Below are 19,540 nucleotides of genomic sequence, written 5' to 3' on the forward strand. Positions count from 1 at the left end.
GATTTGCAATATTGTTTCTTTGCTTCACAATACTGAGACAAGAACTAGAGAATTTTCCCTTGTCAGATCAGTTACAATCTCTTTGGACTCCGCAAGTTTTCCACAGAAAAGGCACCTGCAGAGCCAGAAGGAGGGGGTGCCCCAGATCTCTGCCATTCTGTTGCTTCTGCAGCCAGCCTGCGGATGTACTGTTCATTTACACACAGCAGAATGTTCTCGGGTTTAATATCTGTATGGATGATCCGACACTTTGTGTGCAAGTAATCCAGACCCTGCAGAACCTGCACATAGGAGAGAAGAAAACAGATATTCAAGAGATGCACAAAATGAACAAACCAGATGTGAAAGGGTGAGAAAATAATCAAAGTTCTATAGTTATCTAGGTAACAAACAGGAAGTTTTTAAGTTAAACCTCAGGCTATTATCCTGGAGTATGGTTACTACTGAGTCAAAAGGAAGTTTGCATACAACTTAACTAGGCAATTACAAAATGCTATTTTCGCCTCTATTCCTCAACCTACAGGTACTTAAGGATTAATTCCCTTGAATTTTAATACTCTAAGGCTTCTCCCTCCCATCTGACTCCCCAGAAACATTTTCCCCTTCGTTATTTACAAGGGGAAGAGTACATGGTCCTCCTCCTCCCCCATAAACAAGTGCTGCAGATATTGCATTCACACAACAGGTCATCATTCTGTGACTAGCTATACCTGTAACACAGGAATTTAAATGTTCAGTGTATTGAATAAACAGTCATACATTGAACTTTTTCACACTTGAAGTGTGAAAAAGTTCAATGTAAGGGAACTACTCATTGTGGGGAAAGGGGAGAGGACTTACCTTCCCCCAAGGGGCAACAAGATTTGGAGGGGAAGAGGGGGTAAAAAGCCAAGCCAGCCAGTTTTGTGCTGTTAAGTTCAAATGGTTATAGCTAGCACACAGGAATTTATGTTACGCACACACACTGTTCAAAGCAGACCTCCTCAGCTAAACTGAATGCAGGTACTGACCACTGAAACCACTTATTTTAGTTATTTTATGAAAACATGTACCACTATGAATTTGTCTTCAAGTCTCATTCCCTGCATTTGATGGAAAAGCAATTATAGTCACAAAACAGTTCTCACTGGGGTAAGGGTACTAATTCAGTGAAAGCTGGAACGTGCCTGCTGGATGATTCTTTTGACACAGGGGAGTGGAAGGCCCTGGTAATTTGACTTGATGATCCACTTTAGGAGATGATGCCCTAGAACTTCAAACACCATACAGATATCTGCAGTAGGGTCAAGGAGAAAGAGGGACATCCTGACCCAAGGAGCCCCCAGAATTCTTAGATAGTGCTGAAAATAAATCTAACCGCAAGAAACCACCTCTGCCACCTGATGTTGCAGCTCCTACCAACTCCCTTTCCTTCTCAGCACAGGTAGCTGTCTAGGTATTTGGAGCAGCAAATGAGAAAGAAAACAATGACCGGTACTGTTAGCAGCAACATAAAACTTAAAATAACTAAGAATGCAGCTCGTTTGGAGCAATGGTGTTATCATAGCAGTAATAGCAAATTTTGGGAAGAGGCCATCTGTACAATGGGCTATGTCTGAACTGCTGGTAGCATTTAAACACTGCCTAGCTGAGCAGACAAATTCCCAAATGATCTTGGCTCTCACCCCAGATCTCTTTATGAACTCTGACCAAAGAACTGAATTCTCAATCCATAGATCAAGCAACGTTATTTCTCTCCCAGCTTTTTTCCTAAAGCTACTTTCACTTTTCACGGGCTCGATCTTCAACACTGTTTGTGTTTCACAGGTAAAAATGGTGTAACCTTATGAGGCCACTTCTTAGACAGGTTCAATATTAAGAATTTGCTGTTCTAAAGCATAGCTCTTAAAGTTCATGATATTATTTTTCTTCATCTCATAGGTAGTGTGTATATGCATTCTTCTTGCCTGAATTTAAAGCAACATTGAAGGAGCTGCATCGAGTCAAAATTAGACTAAGACACTTCTTTTTACACAAGAAAAGATTAACAGGAATGTTTCCATCACTTTCTCTGAGGCAATTGACTGAGCTGCTCTGATTTTGTGCTCTCTAGAGAATATCCTTTCCCACTGCAGCTAAGCAGCAGAGTTGGACTTTATTCATAGCCCAGTCCTGCATTTTCCTTTAGGTATAAACATTAGAAAGCTTACCATCTAGGGTCGGATTTTCCCTGTGCAATATACCACTGACTCCCAGTGAGGTAAATGAAAGTCACTCTTTCTGCAAAGGAGGGATGTAGTACAAAGAAAAGTTCTGGGGCCAGAATTCTAGTAACACACTTTATGGAGAACCCTAGCAAAGTGCTTCATGTCACAAACACCACTTGAGAGTCTGCCTTTGTTCTTGATACTACAAACATACAGAGGATCTTTGACAATCCAATATTAAGAGTTCCCAAGCAGGTCATAAGGTTGACCTTCAGAAACTATATTAGGCCTGTAAAGCTGCCAAAGCAGACCCTCTTAGTTAGAAGCTGACCTATGCTGCTAAATTGCAAGCCTACAGTTTGCACTCAGCACCAACAGACACATCTTTGCTCTTGTGCAATGCTTTAGTCAGGGATTTTAATAAAAGGCTGCATGTGGCCTGGTCAAGGATGAAAAAGGAAAACCCCAAGGGGCTGTGCCATTCAGCTCTAATCAAGCGCAGTCATGCTGTCTTGCATATTAAATCATGACTCCACAACATTGTCCTTCACACTCTACGTGGTGATGGATTATTCTAGGCCTATGATCTGCAGGGAGCTATAAGGCCCACTGGGAGAGGACTGTTTTATTGGAGACTTGCTTTGGACAGTAAAACGGCTGTGTGGATATTGTTCGCCTCCCACTGGCAAGAGAGCTGCATAGGAAACTCCCACACTAATTCAATTGTGCTCTGTTATTTGTTCTATAAAAGGATACGGGAGCCATTCACTCCTGAGATCTTGAAGTCATCTAATAACTGAACCACCATCTCTCTATTTGGATCATTAGGGTCAGTGTTGCGGACCTGCGTGGAGGAAGATAAGGAACATGAGATAATCAATTCCTGGGCTAGACATCACTGGGTGTGTAACACATTTCCCCCTCTCCTCAGGGGAAAAGTGGGAGCTGTGCTAAGCAGTGCTGGTGGATCCCAGAACGGTGCATACCTTCCTCCAACCTTCCCTACAATCCATTAAACAGCACATAACATGAATATTTTATCATCTGACCAATAAAACTTAAATGAAAAGCATAGCCACCAGCTCTGGGAGGTGCAAAGTGAACATTAGGAGGCACAGAGTTTCAATTATTGTATGACCATCAGAGACTACCATGAATACTGGTGATGACCTAGTCCCATGGAGGAGATAAAATAGCACCATGTAAAAGAGGTTAAAACCTGGACAGTGTTCCTTAAATCAATCTGTCAGGTTTGCTTACTTTTACCCCTTTATGGCTCAAACAAAAATAGGACCCACCAGAGACTACACTAGTCAGTTAGGTCTGTAACACACCCTCATGTACTGTGGAACCAAGAGATGATCCTTAAGTACAGGATCCATTTTCCAAACTGAGTGGGGTATTAACTCTGAAAATGGACAAAGCTGAACAGAGCTTTCTGCCTTCAGGCACTCACCGATTTCAGCAGTTTGATTTCATCCAATGCTGTTTCTGTATAGTGCTCAGCACTCTTCACTACTTTCATCGCCACAAACCTTTTCCCCCTTAAACACAGACATCGCAAGTTAGTGATAAGTGGTCTCCTATTCAAAGAGGCCATCTCCAGAATTCTCTTAATTCACTGGCATGCAATACCCGGTTATTAAGGATTGTTTCCTTAGTAACACAGGAAGATAAGCTCCAATTCACTCATGTGAAAACTGTCTGTACGGCTCTTACAAAACCTAGTTAGTTTTCCTTGCCTTATACATTTAACGCAAACTACACCTTGACTGGCCTGAACTGCTGGAACAGAAACAGCTGAACACACAAAGTATTCTTTCTATACACATGCATGCAATATAAAATGTTAATACCTGTGCACATGCTAATGCAATCATCTTTTCTGACATTGTACGCACAATACATGTAAGATAAGAGAAGTCTGCTAGTCTTATCTGTGCAAAGATTATCTACTCTGGATTCCTGGCAGAAATGCCAGCAAAAGAACAAAAGCCTTACTGAATGTCCCAAGATAGCCACACCGTGGAAAAGTGCCCCCATCCTAGTTTCCGGATCACATGGTATCGCCCATTGAATAGATCTCCTATTTTCACAAGATGATAACCACCTGGAAGAAGTAAATGGGAAGTTATCAGTTCAAACCATCATATGGATGTCAAAGAACAGACAGGTGGAGCATGAACCAAGGCTTAGGAAAAATTCACTCAACACATTTTGATAGGCTAGTTAAATGTAATGGGCACATGCATGTTTTCTCCATGTGAATGCTGCTAGAGTAGCCTCACTGTTTCCTCCTTGGCATTTTGTAAAAAACCCACTAAGTTTATATGAAAATAAATATGCTCCAATTAAAGTTGACCTAGAATGATTTACTATGAAGGTGCTTTTATAGACAAAAAAGGAGTTCATGCTAGTGTCAGGAGTGAATCTCTTCCTACCCCAGTGGTGGGAAATCTCCAAATTGGACCAAGCTATAAATCTCTGAAAACTGTTTGCCGATGCTGAGCAGACACGTGTTAAGAGTTCGGCAGCTAACTTCTCTGAAGATTTCAGATGCACTGAGCATGAGCCATCCCCACACAGCTCCTGCGTAGGCTGGACTGCACATGTACTATCCGCACCAGCAATGAGCATGATTCATTCCAGGATTGATTAGAACTTTCCCAAAACTGCTCCTCTTGATTGCTAGAGGGAGCTGAGGCATCAGACACCAGAACAGACAGCAGAGATACTGTCTCTCCTATATTCCCAATGTCCCCTCTCCTGGTGTCTGGGCAGCATGGGAGAAGAAAGTAGCATAACTGAAATATGCGGAGGGATGAAAAGCCAGGGACAGGGAAACTAAAGGCAGCTGGAAGGGACAGGGGCAGAGGGGTCTCTGTAACCATTACAACATACAACCCTATAGAACTTGGAATTGAATCCTGGATTCCAGAGTCCAACATACCTGCCAATGACAAGTATCTGTGGAAACCCCCTAGAAAAAAGTGTACATTTCATCTCCCTCTAGTGGCTGATCCACAAAGATGACAGCCTGCTACTGCTATCAGCTACTCTATTAGCTTAAGTGGCAGAAGTCTGTGCTGTGGATCTAAAGGGTCCAACCATTCTCATGACCCATGTAGGAGTCCAGCTCCTTTTCAAAATGATGTTTTTATGCATCTTCTTGTGTTAAAAGAACATTAAATCAAGCACTAAGAATTTAGAAAATGCTATAATTAAGATTTCCTCTGCAACATTTCTTTGGTCCCCTTATGCGTATGCACTGAAAGTCTTTAGTAACATGATCACATAAGTGACGGAGTCCTGTGGCATCTTATAGACTAACGGACGTTTTGGAGCATAAGCTTTTGTGGGTGAATACTCATTTCATACTATTTTTCCCCCCCCACAAAATTTCTGCCTCATCCAATGCACAAAATGGATGTTTCTCAGGGATTAAATCACAACTGTGTAGTGAATGAGACTGTTGTCTGTAGAACCCCTCTCTCATTTTGCTGCAGAATTGGAGTAAAGTGTTGTGAAGGAGGCAGGAGACTGCAGGGAGAGAAAGGATAGCTAAGGAATTTGAATGCCACTTTGGAGAAGTGAATTCTCTCTGTTTCTGCCATAAGGTTTCAACAACATACTGGGCAAGTCACTTAAAATGAGATCTCTCATAAGTGGCTATTAATTTGTTCTTCATTTTCTGAGTACACAATTAGAGATACCCAGGGCTTGAGCTGGAGAAGTGCTGAGCACTCTCTGCTGCAACTGAAGGCAATGGAGATCTATTCTAAATAGATCAAGTGCTATAAACCCCCTAAGAACTCTGGAGAAAAAAATCAGACCCCAGTGGTCTCAAATTAGGCACTCAAATTAGCGGATACTTTTGGCCTTAATCTCTGTGCCTCAGTTCCTCATCCATAATATGGGGATACCACCACCTTATCTCAAAGGTGTTGTGATGATAAATTATTTGGAAACACTCATTCTATGGTGATTAAGTAAAAAGCCCACAAGGAAATTAATAAATTCTGTATTCAGGACAGGGTCTGAAGGGTGTGCAGTAAATAAGATACAGACACCACTGAATAGTAAGGATAAGATAAAATATTCAGTAACTATCCATACAGTGAGCAACATCCAATCCCGTGTACTGAATGAGACGTGGGCCTGTGGAAAAAAAAGTGTGATCATAATTCAAGACTGTTACAATACACATGCACAAGGGGGCTGAATTAATGTTGCATGGACAACGTTATTTCTGGCATTTCTTAACTTTTGAAAGCGTGACTTTTCACTCTTAACATTCCTTTTAAGACAGGTGTTTGTAATTAAGTCTATTTAACAGTTTGTCAATGTTTCTACTGTTATTTACCTGGCAAAACTCATCCGGAGCTCTCTCTCTTGCTACCATTTGTGCCATCAACATCAAAAAGTAATGCACTTTCCTGCACGTACTGCTGATAAGTGCTCCACTGTAACTTGCACTACTGTGATGGACCCAGGGCAGTACATCTATTCCATGTATTTGTTTTAGGTGTATAGTGTCTATACACAGCCCTCCCTGCTGATGCTCTAGACCAGGCCTGCACAACTCGTAAAGCGGTGAGGGCCACATTACTCCAAAGAAAACAGCTGAGGGCCGAAACCTCCCGGCCCCGCAGAAACACTCTGCCCCAGGGCAGCCCAGCCCTGCGGAAACAAACTCTCCTTCCCCAGCACCGCCCCACCAAAACAGCAGTGGGCCAAAAAGGAAGGTTGGGAGTGGGGAGGTGATACTTCATTTTAAATCAACCAGCGGCTCCCAGCTGAAGAGGTGGCTGGGAGCCCTCGGGGTCAAATTAAAGGGCCTGGGGCTCCAGCAGCTGGGGGAACCCGGCAGGGCCGGCTCTAGGTATTTTGCTGCCCCAAGCAAAAAAAATTTGGCTGCCCCCCTGCCCTAGCCCTGGGCTCCCCTCTGTACCACCCTGCTGCCCTAGTCCTGGGTTCTCCGCTGACCCACTCACACACACACCCTGCTGCCACAGCGCTGGGCTTCCCCCTTTCCTCCCCACCAGTGCCCTCCTCCACACACCTCCTGCCGCCCCAGCCCTGGGTCACTGGTAACTCGCTCCCAGGGCAGGTCATTCAGCAGGAATTTTGGATGTACACAAAACACAAACAGGATTGGTTCCCATATGGTTACAGAGCTGCAGTAAAGTGGAACAATTTTCGGCTTGTGTGATTGGAGGATATCTGGATGCATATTATAAGACTGTCCTCCATAAATGAGGAAAAGTTGAGGTGCCTTTATTATTCTTTTGTTCCACTCTTTCTATGGGGAATTTGCCAATGCAATATCACTGTCTTCCTTTTAAACAAAGGAAAAGGCAATGGCTGTTGAAAATAGCAATTCTAGTCCCAAAATGCATTTCTTGCACAATTTTATCCTACTTTTTCTACAGCAAGTTACAGTGGATCAGTATATTTGATTTGGGAGAAATGAAGTAACAGTTGCCCAAATTGAGCTTGAGCACTCCTGAATTTTGAGGTGTTCAAATCTGGAAGGCAGATGCTGGGGGGGGGTTAGGCGCGGCCTGGGCTGTGGGCTCCACAGGGGAGCATGGCAGCAATGTGTCTGGAGCTTCACGGAGCCAGACACGCTGGTCTGAGTGGCACAGTAAGGGGGCTGGGGGTTGGAGAAGGGGTAGAGGGTTCCGGGGGGCAGTCAAGGGATAGGCAGTGGGGGGCTTGGATGGGGTGGAGGTTTGGGGGGCAGTCAGGGAACAGGCGGCAGTTGGATAGGCATGGGAATCCCAGGGGTTTATCAGGGGACCGGTTGGGGGTGGTGTCAGTTGGGGACAAGGAGAAGGAAGGCTTAGATAAGGGGCAGGGGTCTCGGGAGGGGGCAATCAGGGGACAAGGAGCAGCAGTGCTTAGATAAGGGGTGGGGGTCTGGGGAAGGGGCAATCAGCGGCCGCAGCCAGGATTCAAAAGGCTCTGGGGTGCCCAAAGCCACGGGCAGCCCTGAGTCCTTTGAATCCCAGCCGTGGCTGGGAATCTCTGCGGGCAGCCCAGAGTCCTTTGACTCCTGGCCACAGCTGGCATTTAAAGGGCTCAGGGCTCCCCGCCGCTGCGGGCAGTGCAGAGCCTTTGATTCCCTGCTGCTGCCGGGATTCAAAGGGCTCTGGGCTGCCTGCAGAGCACTGTGTGTGTGGGATTTAGAATCCCTGCACGGGCCGCACAGTGAAGGTCCGCAGGCGGCATGTTGCTCTAGAGCCTATGGATTACTACACCCATTCCAAAACGGGAGAGAGAGCCCTGTGGACAAAGTATATATCATCTACTGTCTACATTGCAGACTTAACACTTGTTACCTTTTTTGCTTTTTCCCCATTGCCTACATTGAAAGGTTCTAACCCACATGAAGAGCGATCTGTGGGCCCAGAGGTCCAGAATATGCTACAGGGAGGGAAGAAGTTTATTTTACTCTTTTCATTCATTTCTTTGATAGTTTTTTCCCTTTCGTTTTGTTTTTATTTTACTTTGTAGCTGAATAAAATTTTTCATTTGTTTCCCTCAGGATCCAATGACAGGAATGCTCTGGGTCTCTGTGTAGGCCAGAGTTCTTCCCATTCCCTTAATTATGCCAGAGGAGCTCTGCAAGGAGAGCATGGTAGAGAAGTGGGTTAACTGACTCCATTCTATTTTCAGAAATGTGCATGCATTTCCTCTTATCTTTTCAGGAGAATCCCAAGGGAAGGGAATAGGGGTAAAAAACAAAACAAGAAAGTTCTCAAAATTAGAAGCTGCTTTTTTGTTATATTTGTGTCTTGTTGACCTGGGCTGTTTTCATGCAGCCACCTTGACAGAAGACAGAGTCAGTGTCCTGAGCTGTCAAAGACAAGTTATCACTGAAGAGTGCGCAGTAGCATTCAGGGATTGCACTGGGAGAACCAAATGCCATGAATCAGTTGCTAGGCGAGTGTTTGCTGTCTACATTAGCACTTCACCAGTGCAGATTACCACAAAAGCAGCGGGCACAACCGTCCTTGGAGCATAGTTTTGAAAGCCTATGAACTGTTGCTACCAGTTGAGAGAGAGAATCTTTGGTATATTACAGGCATGTTAGAGGGCTGCAGCACCTAGAGGGGTTCTCAAAGGCTAAAATAGGAGGTAGGTGCCCAATTCCCATTGAAAGTCAAAGAGAGCTGAACACCTAAGAGTGCTGTCTTAGAAAATATACCCATAAATTTGTTTGTGTGAATAATCTGAGCACTGGTGATATCCTTAAATGATGCATTAAAAACAGAACCCTCCGCTCAGATCTTGACAGGTAAAGAGCCTTTCAGATGACCTTAAAAAAAAAAAAAAGAGACTAGAATAGGTAGTTAAGATGGTAAAGCCATGCAGCTGCGTGACTCTAAAAAATGTGGCCATACGCAGAGATTAAAGTCTCAGAATCTAGAGACTCTTCTCCCTTCCATAACTGACAAATGCACCTTCCAAGGAGAGTTCAGCTAATTCTTTCCTCTTCGAGGCAGATGGGAAATGGGTTTGTCAAGTATCCCAATGATCAGATTGCAAAGTATGCAAGTTAACACAGACAGAACAGTGAAGACCAAACTTATCCCCACATCTTAGAGGTAAAATTTCAAGCTGATCCTGGCCTGGTTTGGTAGTCAAAAGGAACCTCTTCCAGAGTGATGGGAGACCTCACTAACAAGAGTAGAAAGGTTTAAGAATCTTATCAACCAACAATTCTAATATCCACACCACAGTAGTCACAGGTTAGCTTCCCATTCTGACAGATTCTCTTTATCCACCAAGAAAACAGACTCTCTCTTGCTCTGCATACCTCTTAGTGTAGATCCTGTCCCTTGTCTCCTAACTGCACTGGTGCAGCTGCGCTGCTGTAGTGCTTAAGTGAAGATGTGCCTCTGCCTACTGGAGGAGAGCTTCTCTTTTTGGCGTACCTAATCCACATCCACGGTAGTTATGTCAACGGGAGAAGCTCTCTCGCCCACATAGCACTGTCTACACCTGGGGGTTAGATCGGTATAATTATGTCACTCATGGGGTGTGTGATAAGTCTGTAATTGTAGCTCTGGCCAAGAAAACCTATCATATTAGACACCACAGTCTTAATGCCCACAGGGGAGAGAATGCCACCAAACTGTATTTAGCAAGAGTCTAAAGAGGCAACCTCTCACCTTTACAGTAATCATTTGGATCCTCCTGTTCATCATCATCTGATCCCAGGATTTCCTCCTCTTGTTCAGGGAGATCATTCTCTGAATGAGTAGCAGGGCCTCGATGTTGAGTTTCAGGCCTGAGAGGGTAAGAACATAAAGGTGCAGATACATTAGGTTTCAATTCAACAGGAAGCATTGGAGAGAGTGGAGAAGAGAATGACAGTAAGTGGCCGACTCTCACATTTACAGGCTTTTACTCCCAGGTTAGAAATGCCAGGTGGCATATAAACAGCAGCTCTTTCCTCTTCATAGCTGAGAAACACAACTGACTGGTCTCTGGGGGCATTTTTTATAGTCAGAACAAGAAGTGTGCACATTTTTTACAATGAGTTAAAACCCAGCTGATCCCACTGAGATAATAAGTTACTGACCTCAGGAGTTCATCCAGTCTCTTTTCACATTAAAGATTTCAAGTCAGTGAGGTTTTTTTTTTAGCAATTTATATTTTAAAACACTATTTACATTGAATCTGAAGATCATAAATGAGTAAAAAATGTTAATTAGTTTAAGACTGATGTCACGCCCATTACATGAAACTGTCCCCGATTAAGAGGATTCAGTGATATTTCTTGGATATTGCAGTCTCTTCTCAGTGAAGCAGACTTTCACCATCTGCTTTGAGGAGGGGTTGGTACAAAACAGACTTTAGGAGTTGAAAAGATATCTTGTAAGGAAAGAGGAATTAAAAAGTTGCTCTTTAAGAAAAGAATTAAGTGGCTGCCATTTTAAAACCTGTGCCTTTTGTACTCCAACACAGAAGATGAAAGATATTTAAAAGAACTCTCTTTTCTTTTACTAACAACTGAGACATCTATAGATGAAAGTCTCAGAGTCTAGTTAGCTTTTCACCATATATGCTGTACTAGGTTGATTGCAGGAACAACAAAGTTAAGTTGGTCAGCGTCACTTTCTGGTTCTCCTGCATCAGCATAATATTTTGGTTTCCAATGCGGTACGGGGGTGTTTAATGCCCCAAAAACATTTGAGTGTATGACAGTTTCAAAGCCATACACTGAAACTAGCTGGTAATGTCCCTTTAAGGGATGATTCCTTCTAAATCCAGAAATACTCAAAAGGAACCATGGAAACTGGTCCAGAGTAACATTTTCTCCCCATTTCTCTATCAGTTACTAGCTGTCAGTGTTCAGTTTATGCTTATTAACTGAGGGCTGCAGGAAAGTCATCATCCCATTATGATAAAGTACTGGGAAATGCAGAGAATAGCTGCTTTATCAGTTGCATTAACTGTGCCATTAGTAATAGTGAAAGAGATGAAAGACTTCCCTTTTTTCAGAAGTTTTAAAGCAAATCAAAAAATACATTAGACATAAAACCTTATAGAGCTAAATCAATCCCCTTCACAGAGTTCGCCTATCTTATATACTGCACGAGAAAGCATGCAGTCTACCAGCCGTGTTTATTATGGCAGTACTAAGGGACTAACCAAGAACAGCACCCTGTTGTGCTGGGCGCTGTACAAGCACTGTAGTAATAGATATATATCACTACTAAGACTGCATTTTTAGAAGTGAAGTATAAAACTACAGTTGACAAAATAATATATCAATGCATCTTTTCTTTATAGCATGACATTCACATTGAACCTTCTAGACAGTGTGAATTAGAGTTCTATTGTATTACAACTATTGTTTTCATAAGTTAGTAATTGATGCCTCCCATCCACTTTGCTTAAAATTCTATTCCACGTGGCTCAAAAAAAACCCCAATGATTACTGAGGGCATGTCTACACTAGAAACATTAGGGCAACTTATAACCACTGCAGTGGTTCATGTCCAGTCACGCAGATCACTGCTCCTGAACTGTACCACATGAACATTTCCAGGAGATTACCACACTACAGTGATGCATGCATTTATCTGTATTCAAACAGCAATGATTTCCAATACTGTAGTTTGACCTAGTTCACGACTCTAAGCTAAAAACAAACAGAAAAAACCCAAGCAGTTCTCTGCACCCTGCACAGCTAGCTGAAGTCTGTCACTTTATTTGGTGAAAATTAGAGGGGGAACAAGTTTGTATGCTACCCCAAAACTAAGCCAGATAGCAAGAGGACAGAACCAAACTGCAAAGGAACATAGTATGGCCAGGGCTGTGTTATTTGTATTATCATAGCACCTAGCAATACTTCTTATGGATCAGGAGCCCACTGGGCTAGGCGCTGTACAAGCACAGAACAAAAAGGTGGTCCTGCCCTAAAGCAAGCCACCGATGAATACAGACATATGGGGGAGTACAAGGAAACAATACTGGTCAGCATGATAGGCAGCTGTCTCAGCACACCAGCAGACTACCTGGTTTTTGTTTTTGTAGCCATGGCAAAGTGGAGTTTTAAGGAGGGATTTGAAGAACAATGAAGTGGCTTTAAGGATGTTGCTCCTTTCAAGGACCAGTTTGAAAACTTAGCAAGTGGACGATGGAGCCAATGATAAATGATGGGTCGGAAGGGGCTAGGCCTTAGAGGCTTGAAAGTGAAGACAAGTTGCTTATATTTGATGTGTTAAAGAAGGGGGAGACAGTGGAAGGATACAAAGAGGGGTGAGATGGTCAAACAGGATAGGAAAATTGTCTCAGCAGGAGCATTCTGAATGGATCTGAGTGGGGCAAGACTGCACAGTCAAGGCCAGAGGAAAAAAAGGTTTCAGTAATCCAGATGTGCTATGATGGATGAGAGCCTTGGGAGCTGCAGCAATGAGAAGGGTTTGGGTGCTAATATCCTGTTTACACCCAGGAAGAGGAAAAACAGCAGACACAACAGGGAATTTAAATCCAGCAGCCATACCCATCACATTCAGTCTCCTCAATACTGCCCTAAGATTTTTTTCCCTTCATGTAAAAAGTACTACACAGTTGCTTCAGGGAAGGTGTGGGATAGGGACAAGAAAGTGGGGCCACAAAAAGATTCATCTTAAGTGGTCCACAACAGACTGCTTGAAAACCACTGATGTACTTTGCAGTGCTCTTCCTGCAACAAGGAAGTTATCAGAAACCACTCTGGCCATTCTGCTGGAAATTTCTAGTTCCTCCTCATTCTAAATGGAACCAACATGTCATGGCTATTGACCATCTAGTGTCTGATGCACCCTATAGTTTACATCTCACACTGTCCCACAGCTGAGATTCAGTCTTGGAAGACATGACAGTTTTACATACAGTTAATTATTCCCCTATTAGCCATGTATAACAGTCAGATCTTTATAATACCATTTAAAATTAAAAACTCTCTCCTCCAAATCATCTTTGCTCTACTACTGAAATTAATTAGAAGGCATCAGACTCCCCATAATAGCCTGACTTCTAAAATGCCAACTGCAGGGCCAGATCAAAAGGGGACACTAATATGCTCAAAGTAAGTAACAAAATTAAACTCTACTAAATAGAGAACAAGAATTCAGTCAAACCAATTCCCCAAATATTATCACACAAAAACCTCGTAACATCCACCCTATCTGCATACTTCAGATAGCCTAGCCTACAAAGAGGCAAAAAGGCTGCTGGAGAGAGCAAGAGCCCCATTACCTGTATTTAAAATGAGGGATTAAGAAGCAGATAGCTGTCAGTATGGCAAAAATGCTAAAAGAAGCCTCAAAAGAAATGGGTGATATATAGCTACTCAGCAGAATTTAGAGACACTGTAATTTTTATAACTAACATGCTCAATGCTAGACTAAAATGCACCCTGATTTGAATTTTTATATTTGTTCCCTCTACCTCCTAATTAATCTCAAGAGTTAACTAGGTTTGCAGCCTGCCTCTGCAATCACATGATCAGATAATATTTTAAGGAAGAAGAAAAGATGACGTCGAGTTGCAGTATTCTAAGGCAAGCATGAGAGCTTTCATGGAATCCACAAAAGTCTTCATCTAGAGACACAAAAGTCCTTTTTTTCCCCTCTAAGGAAGCCCTTAAGAAGAGCAGTCGTTCACACAAGACAAAGAAAAGCCTACCTGCACGAAGCACGGACTCCCATTGATAGAGATACCCCTGAAGATGAACCAACAGTTTTCGAAAGAGCCATTAAAAAAAAGAATCAGCTAGCAGATTGTTCAGGCAGCAGAGGTGCACACACCACTGGTGGAGTGCTGCACCCTGAAAGCAGCAAAGCTTTGTGCAAGAGGGAGGGAGAAAAAGGATTTGTCTCCACCACCTAGCTGTAGATGCATAGCACTGCATTGCAGGTAAAGGGCCACGCAGCAACACTGAGGGGGTTGCTCTCAGCTGATCTTTCTGCAAATTTAGTCATACTCTGAGTTGAACATAAAATAGATTCACCAGATTTCGTTGATGTTTACCTGGTTCTACAGTCTTTCCCTGAGGAAATGCTGAATTCAGTCAGATTTTCTTAAGGATTTTCTTAAACTGAAAAAGCATCTCCTGACTTTAATCTGCCTATTAGACAGCCTTTTATGGGACCAACTCCTGTTGGAGAGACATGCTTTCGAGCTTACAGATAGCCGAAGAGCTCTGTGGAAGCTTAAAAGCTTGTCTCACTCACAGGCAGAAGTTGGTCCAATCAAAGATATCATCTCACCAGCCTTGTGTCTCTATCATCCTGGGAAGGACATGGCTACAACAACACTGCACATTCAACAGTCCACTAGAGTCACAGCTTTCAATGAGCACGAGTGTCATTAACTGCTGATGGTCCAACCCTTTTGATATAGAAACCCCAGTGCAATAAAGCAGGAAATGGAGGGTGTTCAAGGTAAGAAACATTTTCTTAAATTATTCCAAACTCCAGCAGCTGTGGATACAGAAAAAACTCCTCACCCTTTGTTAAATCACGCCAAGATGTGAGAATGTTCTAAATCATTTAAAAATATTAAGTGGACATAGCTTTCTAATGCCAGGTGTTCAGCATCTTTTCTTGGATGCCATAAAGGCATTTCGGCACACATTTATCTTCGGCTTTGTGGAATTCACAAGGGGAAACAGATCAGCAGAAGTATGACATTAATGTACAATTTCTGAGTTTGTTGGCAATTAAAAATGTTTTCTGATAGAAGTACTTAAAATTACACACTATGGATCTTACCTGCAGTACTTACTGAGGGAAAAATTTAGACTGAGTTTTGCCTCAGTAAGGACAGTAGGATTGGACTCTTATCAATATTCAACTTCTAGTCAACATTGAAGAATACTTAACTCCCTCAGTAAACTCCTCTTTAGTAAATTCAGCACTGCCTTTTAATTTAATGAAAGCTGTCAAAGCCACTTAGCAACATCTACATATTAGAAAAGACTTAGTTATGCAGTATTTTTTACACAACAGCCACAAATTACTGCGTATTTACAGAATATAACACACAATTACTCCACCAACCTCTGCCAGTTTGTTGCAAGAGTTCTGGCTCCTTAGCTTCTTGTGGGAATCTACTAGAAGGGCAGTCAGGTTTGGCCATCTGGTGAGAGAAGGCTGAAAGGGATCCTTTTACTTGTTCCCCAACTGCTTAAACTAGCCCAAAGAGGGAGGTACAGAGAAGGTAAAGACTTTATCTACCAGACACCCTGTCTGCATGGAACCTTTTCTTATTCTCCCACAGCTGCTGCTCCATTGATGTTATCAACAGTAGCCAAACATTAGAGTAGACCGGCCACTGGTACCACCATGCCATCTACTTCTGTTCTGAGCTGGTCTGTTAGTAGCAGAAGAACTGCACCACAGCTAGTACAAAGGTGCAAGATTTCTAGACTTGCCAGCATACTCAACCTGAGTTTACTGGGCTATTTGCATTTCATTATCACATCTAAAAATTTTATTGTCTGTACACTCACTAGTCGGGAGCTAGAAAGGCATTTAAACTTTCTCCCAGGTGACCAAGAATAAAGGAAGGACCGATGCCTTTTTGTAGTGGTCTTATATAAAAAATAAATTTGTAACAAAATATCAAAGGAAATATCAAAAATGCTACATCTTTCTCCTCTATTGTGTGTGCCTGTCAGCAGCTCAAATGTGAAAATAAATGGCTCTTGTGTTAAATGGAGGGATACAGTGATGAAAGCCAACAGCTTTTTTCCCCAAGTGTTGTGATTTTTTTTTTTTAGTTAGCACTTGTGTAACACCATCCTTCCCCTACCCTCCTTGTCAAGTACTCAGCTTTCACTTCCATAGTAGCTGCAATGGAACTGTGCAACAGTGTTTCACAGAAGATTAAAAACCCATCTTCCCCATTTTGCAGGTCACCTCTCAGAGTCCATCAGCCCCATCTATACAGAGGTGATGAAACCTGTGAGCCATTTGCTAGCCATGAGTTTAAGACTTATGTGAAAGGTTTTATCCCCATTAAGAGAGAGACTTCAATTAAGCAATCTTCAGAGTGTAGTAATTAATCTAGCGTAAACTAAGGCCCGGCCTGCACTTAAACTAGATTGACAATTGCCATGTTGGTCAGGGATGTGAAAAAAATATATGCCAAGTGCTGTAGTTTTGCTCCCACTCCTAGTGTGCACACAGCTAAGCTGACAAAAGACTGCTTCTATCAACTTAGCTACTATCCCCTGGGGAGGCGGTATTCCTACACTGATGGAAACAACTCTCCAGTCAGCAAAGGCTGTGTCTTCAGTATATTAGGCTGGCACATCTATGGCAATTTAGCTATGCCAGTCTAGTCTCCACAGCATAGTCAAAACCTGAGTTACAAGGATAAGGTATTGCTACTGACTCATTCTGGAGTTCTTCCAAAAGGTCAGAGTCAATTTACACCTTATTCATCTTGCCAATGTTGTTTCATGTCTGCATGCCCTTCGCAGCAAGATCTTGCTTCACAGGCAAGATGTTTAAAAGGCGTTTTTACTTTTTTCCTGGAGGAGACTAAAGCCTTTGACTAGGCTCTTAAATCCTGAATACTCATCCCACCTTCGCTTTTGACATTAGTACATCAGGTCAAGTTCTCCCCAAGAGAATGATGTCTGCCTAATTGCTGTTTCTTAGAGCACCTGCAGTGACAGAGGCAAGATCTTATTAATGCACATCCAGTCAAAGGAATGCCTGCTTCTGCTGTCAACCTCCATGCTTTTCTTATCCACAAGGTTTGCAGAGCAACAACATCGAGATCTCTGCATAAATCGGACAAGTCATTATTGTTTGGACTCAGTCCTGTAGTACAAATTCCAGTATGGCATTACAGAATTTGTTTCCAGGTTAGGTGGACACTACTTTCCTCCCCCCAGTTATTCTTCTAGTTTAACTATTTTTAGGAATCATTGTGTGTGTACACACACACGCACACACACACACACTGAAGTTTGCGACACTGGTACTCTCCTTCCATTTTGCAACCTTGAAACCTGCATATGTACTTTTTCATTACAATTTATGGCTAGTATGTTTCACCTACATCATTGAAACTTTTTAAATTTGAAGGAGCTGGGGGACCAAATATAATTCATACTTTATGAAGCAGTTACCATCCTGTAGTTCTTGTTCTTAAATATTTTGTAATTATAGGCGATCCACCCACTCTCCCATAAATTTGGCATAAGTTTTTATTCCCTCCCTTTTGTTCAAACAGAACTGGTAGTTACAACCAACAAAGGCAGACCTGTGACATCTGCTTACGTAGTTTAACAGTTTCAGAACTATAAAGCCATAGGAGTTCTATTGTCAGGAGAAGAACTCACAGGTGGAGAGATATTCTAATAATTCATTTTTGAAAAGCTATGTTTCTCACAGCAGTCAACACATACAAGCACTTTGTTTAGTGGGTGTTCAATTTGAAGCTTAGAACCACTGAATTCCACATTAAGATTGTGCTAATGTACACAAGCGAAATGATTAAGTTTCTTGTTCCTCACTCCCACTCCCCCCACAAGCATTTAATAGTTCAACAAAACAGAACTGTCTGCCATATCACTGCACAAGCTGTGAAGGGCTTCCATGGAAACCAGCAGAGTTTAATTTATGTCTTGTCATGTGCAGTTTGATAACGACTTTTGTGTTTGTGGGCAAGTCAACAACTTTGGACATGTGTTCTGAATGCTTCTGGAAGGTTTTGCATTGGTATTAACTGCAAAGAGCAATAGGAAAAACCTAATCCAAAGCTCTAAGGGAGGGCAAAGCCTTCAAGGAAGAAACTGAGGACAAACTTGAGAAGGTCAGGACCAGAAGATATTCCAAGGGAAATAGAAAAGAGATGCTGAAGAGATGTAATATAGCAAAGTGAGAAGCCACCATAAATACCATTCTCCTGTACCCCTGATTTCAGTAAACTCCCTACTTACCAGGGCGCAAAGGTGGAGAGAGAGAAGCTGACAGACTTGAATCTTGTGAGCCCTCAATTAAGTAGTGTTAGTTTTGGGGCAGAAAAGTGACTGATCAGACCCCAGTGCATCCTAAGAGCCTTACGTGCAGGACTATGAGTAATTATCCACCACTATTTTAGATTAAATAAATGGGAGATAGCATTTGTTATACAAAACAGTGTCTGTTTACGCTAGTTGAGATGTTTCCTCATCACTGTACTACCACCTCTGCATCTCCACTGGTAGTAGTAATGGTGGGAGTGCTAGAGTGACAGGACACTGACACCCTGTTTCTATCCCCAATCTGCTCCCACACATCTCCATTCCTGCCACTCAGAGCAGACACCCACACTTGCCTCCTGTCTGCCCACTGACCCTCCCCGAGCAATCCCCTTTCTTACTTCTCTGAATACTAATGTTGCTGCTTCCTCCATCTCCTCTTGCTGCCAGTGACTGGGTAGGGAGAGAGGGTTGATGAAATTTGATGGTATTAGCTTATTTCAGTTAGTAATAACAGTCAGATTCTAGACTAATTTAAATGCATCTGTGGATTAAACAGCATGATAGCTGAAGTTTTACTTAGATAACAGATGCAGATCACAACGTATTGGAATTTTCTCATTACAGATATTGCTCTCAACTGACAGAAGCCTCTTAAGCAGGGGTTGGCAACCTTTCAGAAGTGGTGCGCTGAGTCTTCATTTAGTTAGGTTTTGTGTGCCAGTAATACATTAACATTTTTAGAAGGTCTCTTTCTATAAGTCTTTAATATATATACACACAACAATAGTTTTAGTTATAAAATAAATAAGGTTTTTAAAAGGTTTAAAAAGTTTCACTTAAAATTAACTAAATTAAAATGCAGAGTCCC

General features: G+C 42.4%; 2 protein-coding genes across 6 annotated transcripts in view; both read right to left on the minus strand.

Annotated features, from left to right (window-relative positions):
- The window catches only part of LOC127052711 (uncharacterized), a 136,998-nt gene that overhangs the window by 93,237 nt on the left and 24,221 nt on the right, over nucleotides 1-19,540 (minus strand). The gene's annotated exons all lie outside the window — the stretch shown is intronic.
- SRPK1 (SRSF protein kinase 1) overlaps nucleotides 1-19,540 on the minus strand; it is a 43,975-nt gene that overhangs the window by 16,482 nt on the left and 7,953 nt on the right. For 4 of the 5 annotated variants that reach the window (XM_050956606.1, XM_050956604.1, XM_050956608.1 and 1 more), the window contains exons 3-8: nucleotides 10,367-10,485; nucleotides 4,188-4,296; nucleotides 3,643-3,730; nucleotides 2,943-3,030; nucleotides 1,167-1,273; nucleotides 116-281 (exon numbers count right to left, since the gene is read on the minus strand). In XM_050956606.1, coding sequence (XP_050812563.1) covers nucleotides 116-281; nucleotides 1,167-1,273; nucleotides 2,943-3,030; nucleotides 3,643-3,730; nucleotides 4,188-4,296; nucleotides 10,367-10,485 — 677 coding nt within the window. Of the gene's footprint in view, nucleotides 1-115; nucleotides 282-1,166; nucleotides 1,274-2,942; nucleotides 3,031-3,642; nucleotides 3,731-4,187; nucleotides 4,297-10,366; nucleotides 10,486-14,375; nucleotides 14,521-19,540 lie in introns of those variants that run through there. The other variant, XM_050956607.1, reaches the window with a different exon arrangement.

Source organism: Gopherus flavomarginatus, chromosome 5, assembly GCF_025201925.1.
Source record: "Gopherus flavomarginatus isolate rGopFla2 chromosome 5, rGopFla2.mat.asm, whole genome shotgun sequence".
NCBI classification, from domain to species: Eukaryota; Metazoa; Chordata; order Testudines; family Testudinidae; genus Gopherus; species Gopherus flavomarginatus.